General features: G+C 40.6%; 1 protein-coding gene across 1 annotated transcript in view; it reads right to left on the bottom strand.

The window, feature by feature from the left end:
- Window positions 1-2,477, bottom strand: part of LOC118361158 (cyclic nucleotide-gated cation channel beta-3-like) — a 34,348-nt gene extending 31,871 nt beyond the window's left edge. Inside the window, exons 1-2 of the mRNA XM_052484236.1 lie at window positions 2,468-2,477; window positions 2,264-2,399 (exon numbers count right to left, since the gene is read on the bottom strand). Of these exons, the coding sequence (XP_052340196.1) occupies window positions 2,264-2,399; window positions 2,468-2,477 (146 nt within the window). The remainder of the gene's footprint in view (window positions 1-2,263; window positions 2,400-2,467) is intronic.
- Between the last annotated feature and the right edge of the window lie 5,768 nt (window positions 2,478-8,245).

The following is an 8,245-nucleotide window of genomic DNA, read 5'->3' on the forward strand; positions in this document are numbered from 1 at the left end:
TTTGACTTCAACTGTATTTATATGAACATATTCTTATTCATTTAGATTTGTGTGTATAATGGTAGTTGTTGTGGATTTGTTTGATTACTTAGATACTACTGCACTGTCGGAACTAGAAGCACAAGCATTTCGCTACACTCACATTAACATCTGCTAACCACGTGTATGTGACCAATACAAATTGATTTGATTTGCTTTGAGCTGTCATCAAGACAAAGGGTGGATACTTTGAAGAATATCAAATATAAAATATATTTTGATTTGTTTAACACTTTTTTGGTTACTACATGATTCCATATGTTTTATTTAATAGTTTTGATGTCTTCACTATTATTCTACAATGTAGAAAATAGTAAAAAAATAAAGAAGAACCCTGGAATGAGTAGGTGTGTCCAAACGTTTGACTGGTACAGAATATATGATTTTTTTCCCACAGAAAACTTGGGGGGCCAAATAAAACCACCCCTGGGCCAAATTAAGTCGGGAAACCCGGCCCGACAGTATGGTATTAGATAGGGCCTAGATTTGATCCTGGGTGTACAGAGCTGCATTCGCTACATTCACAGAACTCCTCGCAATCATTATGGTTTGTGTTTACAAAGTCTGCCCAATTCTGATCTTTTGCAACTAATTGGTCTTTTGACCAATCAGATCGCCAATAATTTGGCAAAAGATCAGAATTGAGCTGCCTGTGTAAACGCAGTGGGACCACCATGTCTGTGTTGTCCATGAGAATCCTATTGAGTCATACTCAGCACAGCAGCATACCACCCACCTGCCATCTTAGTACTAGGAACAAATATAATCGGCGTCTCTCTCTCTCGTGCTCTCTCCAGACGCACTGGAGGTAATCCTGGTGCTAGTGATTAGTTGGTTACAAAGTAATTGCCAGGTGTGCCAGGAAACTAAGAATACTTTCCATCTGTACTGTATATCCCTAATATACTCTGAGAAGATGCTGTATTGGACTGGTATTCATATTTTATCTGTCCCTTTTTAATTTACTGCAGTGGGCTAAATCAGGTTCACACATCATATTTATTCTACTTTGAAACAAAAGTATACACATCACATACATGGTTGTACCATGTCAGATATAGAATTGTAATGTATTCAATGTTGAGTTTGCATCCCAATATTACACTTTTATATTCATCACAGAAGACTGAAAAATAACAAAACCATTTGACATAGAAACAGCTGATTTTCAGCATATTCTTTGAAATACTGTTTATTAATTATGAAATTATGAAAAATATTATTGACATTCCACCCATGAGGCCAAATCAAATCAAATAAATAATTCCACTGCAGGAATGGTTCTCGTTTCTCTGCACTGTGCTTAAAGATATTTCCCACTAGCATCTTATAAGAATTCTATACCAGATGAAGCATTTAAGAAAACACACACACACACACATTAAGAGGTATGGAGCTTACTACTCTGTATAGCCAGAAATAGAAGCAGGTGGGATTTCCGTTCTGTTTTACTTGGCTGTACCTCAACAAGGAAATAGGATTTCAGCACAAGTCACACACACTGTATGTGAAATCAGCCTTTACAGAAGCCAAATACAGAATAGAAGTTCTCTCAATCAAGACCGGCGACTATTCCACTGTAAAAGTTAGCCTACTTCCTTGAAGTCAGAAATTAGCTAGAGTACAGAGAGAAAGCAAAGAAAACCTTTTAAAATAAAACTTACACGTGAACTACCACCACCCATCCCCTGACCTCCTTAAGTCACAAATACCCATAATCCCATAATCTTATTCAGCTACTTTGGGAGTCACAAGCTGCAAGTCATTCTGTAGTGAGGAGGGAAAACATCAAGCCATCGCTAAGCAGCTGCCTGCAGACACAATATAGGCCTACACCGCACTAATAGTCTATTTGTAATCTTGCTTATGTTGTCCTTAGTACTGTAAACATGTAGACTATTGTCTTCCCACAAGCCACAGTCACTGCAGTTGTGGGAAGAGACTAGTCTACATGTTACTGTGCTGTGTACGGACAACACATGTATAAGCTTTTTACACGTTGTATTTGGCACGTGTCAAATAAAATGAGATTATTATTAACACATCTTATCTCAGTAGATGTACAGCCCCAGTATGAACTCTCTCTCACTCCCCATGTTCTCCCCTATCTCTTTAACAACTTTGTTATGTCCTACTACCCCTATTTGGCAGTTCCTGTGGGGTGTACTGGCTGAACTAATAGCCCATAGACAGTTTCACAGCCAGGTGTTATTCATGTTCTTACCCTTCAGCCCCATCAGCGGGTTTGTCCCCTTCTGCAGGTGCAGGTGCTGGGGCAGCGGCCGGGGCAGGGGCTGGGGCAGCGGCCGGGGCAGGGGCTGGGGCAGGGGCTGGGGCAGGGGCTGGAGCTGGGGCAGGATCTATGGGTAGTGTACAAAAGATAATATGAGCAAGTGGATCAGTGTAGAACGTGAGTAGAGACTGAAACTTAAGACCATACACTGAGTATACAGTGCCTTGCGAAAGTATTCGGCCCCCTTGAACTTTGCGACCTTTTGCCACATTTCAGGCTTCAAACATAAAGATATAAAACTGTATTTTTTTGTGAAGAATCAACAACAAGTGGGACACAATCATGAAGTGGAACGACATTTATTGGATATTTCAAACTTTTTTAACAAATCAAAAACTGAAAAATTGGGCGTGCAAAATTATTCAGCCCCTTTACTTTGAGTGCAGCAAACTCTCTCCAGAAGTTCAGTGAGGATCTCTGAATGATCCAATGTTGACCTAAATGACTAATGATGATAAATACAATCCACCTGTGTGTAGTCAAGTCTCCGTATAAATGCACCTGCACTGTGATAGTCTCAGAGATCCGTTAAAAGCGCAGAGAGCATCATGAAGAACAAGGAACACACCAGGCAGGTCCGAGATACTGTTGTGAAGAAGTTTAAAGCCGAATTTGGATACAAAAAGATTTCCCAAGCTTTAAACATCCCAAGGAGCACTGTGCAAGCGATAATATTGAAATGGAAGGAGTATCAGACCACTGCAAATCTACCAAGACCTGACCGTCCCTCTAAACTTTCAGCTCATACAAGGAGAAGGCTGATCAGAGATGCAGCCAAGAGGCCCATGATCACTCTGGATGAACTGCAGAGATCTACAGCTGAGGTGGGAGACTGTCCATAGGACAACAATCAGTCATATATTGCACAAATCTGGCCTTTATGGAAGAGTGGCAAGAAGAAAGCCATTTCTTAAAGATATCCATAAAAAGTGTCGTTTAAAGTTTGCCACAAGCCACCTGGGAGACACACCAAACATGTGGAAGAAGGTGCTCTGGTCAGATGAAACCAAAATTGAACTTTTTGGCAACAATGCAAAACTTTATGTTTGGCGTAAAAGCAACACAGCTCATCACCCTGAACATACCATCCCCACTGTCAAACATGGTGGTGGCAGCATCATGGTTTGGGCATGCTTTTCTTCAGCAGGGACAGGGAAGATGGTTAAAATTGATGGGAAGATGGATGGAGCCAAATACAGGACCATTCTGGAAGAAACCCTGATGGAGTCTGCAAAAGACCTGAGACTGGGGCGGAGATTTGTCTTCCAACAAGACAATGATCCAAAACATAAAGCAAAATCTACAATGGAATGGTTCAAAAATAAACATATCCAGGTGTTAGAATGGCCAAGTCAAGGTCCAGACCTGAATCCAATCGAGAATCTGTGGAAAGAACTGAAAACTGCTGTTCACAAATGCTCTCCATCCAACCTCACTGAGCTCGAGCTGTTTTGCAAGGAGGAATGGGAAAAAATTTCAGTCTCTCGATGTGCAAAACTGATAGAGACATACCCCAAGCGACTTACAGCTGTAATCACAGCAAAAAGTGGCGCTACAAAGTATTAACTTAAGGGGGCTGAATAATTTTGCACGCCCAATTTTTCAGTTTTTGATTTGTTAAAAAAGTTTGAAATATCCAATAAATGTCGTTCCACTTCATGATTGTGTCCCACTTGTTGTTGATTCTTCACAAAAAAATACAGTTTTATATCTTTATGTTTGAAGCCTGAAATGTGGCAAAAGGTCGCAAAGTTCAAGGGGGCCGAATACTTTCGCAAGGCACTGTACCAAACATTAGGAACACCTTCCTATTATTGAGTTGCATCCCTTTTTGCCCTCAGAACAGCCTTAATGCTTTGGGGCATGGGCTCTACAAGGTTTCCAAAGCGTTCCACAGGGATGCTGGCCCATGTTGACTCCAATGCATCCCAAAGTTGTGTCAAGTTGGCTGGATGTCCTATCGGGTGGTGGACCATTCTTGATACACACGGGAAACTGTTGAGCGTGGAAAACCCAGCAGGGTTGCAGTTCTTGACACACTCAAACAAGTACGCCTGGCACCTACTATCATACCCCGTTCAAAGGAATGTAAATATTTTGTCTCTCCCATTCACCCTCTGAATGGCACACATACACAATCCATGTCTCAATTGTCTCGGCTTAAATATCCTTCTTTAACCTTGTCCCCTCCTCTTCATCTACACTGATTGAAGTGGATTTAACAAGTGACATCAATATGGGATCGTAGCTTTCACCTGGGCAGTCTATGTCATGGAAAGAGCATGCTTTGTATACTCAATATATATTACTTAGGGGAAAAACAACATGACAACATCTGAAAGTAATGGAATTGCTTACTGCCATTACACACAAAAAGCTATCATAAATGAAGCATTTGTTGTTCTAGAATGCACTGAGTGTCAGTGTGTGTCTCTGAGATGTGGATTAGTGAAAGAGAAAAGGTGCCGAGGGAGTGGACATGTGTTGTTTCTGCTGCTGTTGTATAGGAACAGACAGATGGACTAGGGAGCAGGCTGTCATGTGTGTCCTACTTCCCAAACCAGCACTCATGTCTCAACAACACAGGTAGATCAAACATTAGCTTATCTTTCACCTCAGCATTGAAATAGTTAACTGGAATGATATGATAAACAAACCAATTTAATTATATCATGGAATCAAATTTAGTTGTTACTAAATAAAATAATTGAATGATATGATGGAGTAAAATGTAGTAAGTAGTAAGTTACTATCTTTGAATGAGAGCCTGAGAGAAAGGGAGAATATTGAAGCATCAGGGAGCCAAAGCTTCACATGTCACAATCACTTTGGGAGTTTGGGCCTTGTTAAATCAAATGTCGAGGTCTGCCAGATTCCCATTGTAAGAAAAATTATTTTTGGAATAATGTAATTAACAAAAAATGTTTTGTTTGCAGTATACTCTGTTTGTTACGCAAAAATAAACTCAACTGGATCCCAAATCAAACGTTTTTTTTGCCAGAAACCTTCAACTTCTGCTTTGTTTTTGTTCTTTACTTGAAACCCAGCCCATTGTTATATATAGTACTGTTGGGTAAAATAAAGCTAACATACATCTCCTGGAGTTCCAGGAAATCCATAGACAAGAGGGTAGAATGAGACTTCGTTAATGTTGTGGCTGCAACATTTCTGGGTGTGTGCCACAGCCAAAACGCCAACAATGAAAAGTCTTAATTCTGTCCCCTTGTGTTTGAGTATTATATGACACAAACTGAGCAAGTTCAAATAGCATATAGAAGCAAGAGAAAATGCTAGATGAAAACAAACAAACTTACCTGCTGGTTTAGCCTCCTCCTTCTTAGGTTCTTCCTCTTTCTTCTCCTCATCCTTTTTCTCTGCAGGCTTCTCCTCTTCCTGGGAAAACAACGCTGTTACCTCACTAAAAACAATAGCCAATATTCACCAACAGACTTAGATTAATGCTGATCTAGGATCAGATTTCCCCTTTTATTCATTATTACCTGAAAAGGCTAAACTGATCCTAGATCAGCACTCCTACTCTTAGATATGGTCCAATGAGACATGAAGACAGATACCCAATAGCACCGAAGTGACACAGTTCAATTATTATTTTTTAAGGCCTGAGGCTTTTTGACCAGTCATATTCTTGAAGCTCAAGAAAGAAACACTTACCTTTCTAGTACATATGGAAATTAAAAAGGTTCATTAATTACTTTTTGGAGGGTTACTGTCAAAATGATTTATTACAACAAAAATCAAAAATCGATGACAGGCGCATGGGCCCCCAGAGCTCGTGGGCCCTCCCACTTTGCGAGGTGTGCGGAGGTGTCCGGTATGCCAGTACTCATAAGTATGATGCTGTGGAAACAATTAAGTGTATCCCATCTCACAAAATCAAACTATTATTTTTCGGAGGGCTTGGGTTCTTCATTCAATGCCCAGGATGCACTTGGAGGGACGGGGGCAGAATCCATGTTGGAAATAAAGTGTATGAAAACTCATGGCTTGTAGATAGTACATCTGTCTAACTCCAAAGTGAGCATTTTCTTACTTTGGAGTCTATGATAGATTCATGTTTTTTGTCTTATTAACAAACATCTTAATCATATCCTAAGAAAAGGATGATCCAATAATTAAATCAGTGAAAATCCTCTCGGTGTCTTTCATACATGAACTCCCTCCTCCTCTTTAATAACAAACACTTTCTATAAGACTCTTTCCAGACTGAGGCCAATTACTCAGGCCAATGACGGCCGAAACGTTACAATTTAAACTTTAACTCGATAAATAATCAATAATTTAATTGTGAGCAAGAGTCACACATATTCCTTCTAAACGCCATTATGATGTTTGGTTACACCTCATCTCATGTTGGTTGACAACTTCTTCTCCTCTACAAAGGCCAATTACTCAGCCTGAAACCCAGGCAATAAGTGCTTCTCAACCCTAGTGCTATGCTATACTGTTGATAGGAGGTATTTGAGATAGCTTGGTTTCAATGCTTCAGAGTCCAGCCTGTTTCAACCGGAGGCTTTCCCTAATCCGACTGACACAGCTGACATGGTTTGCTGTCCAGTCCATCTCACCATCTCATGAGTCACTGGCCAGTGTCACAATCACTGAGAGATACTGTTGAATCTAATATTAATTTAGAACATGAGATTTTGTCCACTTTAAAGGGGCCATCTGGGATTCAAACAACAGCAGACTGGATGCCCCACCACTTTTTTGGTAAACAGCAAGCATGATAAAATATAAAGACAAAATACTGTTTCGAGCAATTTGTCATGGGATAAGGTTAATTAGTCAAACCGTATGTTGACTGTATATATGTCAACCATATTATATTACATCTTTAGGGCCATTTAATCCTGTGTACAGTTTCAGACATTCAGAAACAATCCTAAACAACATTTACATACATCAATAACAGCCAGTCATTATACTAAAGTCCCACAATATCTATATAATCAGTGGTAATAATATAGGAAGTGTTTATTCAACCGCTCAAAAAATGAATACATTCCTACCCCTATGTCTAAGTATTCATCCTGCCGGAAAACACTTTCAATGATATATCCCGCTGTAGTGTTTAGGAAAGAGAGGCGATGCCTTACCTTTGTTGGAGGTGCTGGGGCAGGAGCAGGAGCTGGTGCGGGGGCAGGAGCCGTGGCAGGAGCAGCAGTGGCATCCGGCTTCGGAGGTGGCTCGGGCACCGAGAACAGTGCTTTGAGCTTGCCAAACATGGTGGTTGTTTGGCTAGTGGGCAGTGTGAGCAACAGAGAACCCGGTGAGCCTATCCAGGGTAACAGATCCGATCCTTAGACTCTCTCCTCTGTCTAACTAACTGTCTAACCCTGAATGCCTGAAAGTCGGAGCGACAGCCTGCCTCAGGTAATTAATCTCCAGTTCCATGAATTCCTTCATAGGAACTCCCCCCTCTGCTCTTCACACTTCTCCACTCTTCCTATGGGATGGGTCAACAAAGAGCAGCTATCACTGCCACCTATGGCTGCTTCACGTCTCCAACACTCTTCCTGTGACGTTGGACTGTTTGGTAAATGTACTCTACTCAAAGGTGTTGAATGAGCAGCAACTCTACCGTAGGAGGCCATTTTGTTTCTTGTCCATGGCTGCAGCAATCTTGACAGTAGGTTTGGATAATTGACAATGAATTCAAATCAATGAATTGATCAATCAGAGAAGTCCAAGAGTTGATCAACAAACTTCAAATAAGTTTAACACCAGATTCAGGTATATTTCTTAAAACACAATAGTAAAGTAGCAATAGAATAATTGCACCGTGACTCTTAGGTAGGGGCTAAACTCAGCTATGTTAAAGTGACTATAGTATTTGGGTTATTCTTAGCTTCACTGGCTACTGTGTGTTAAAGCTGGGGACAGATACAGAGA

The sequence above is a fragment of the Oncorhynchus keta genome, chromosome 28, assembly GCF_023373465.1.
Source record: "Oncorhynchus keta strain PuntledgeMale-10-30-2019 chromosome 28, Oket_V2, whole genome shotgun sequence".
NCBI lineage: Eukaryota > Metazoa > Chordata > Actinopteri > Salmoniformes > Salmonidae > Oncorhynchus > Oncorhynchus keta.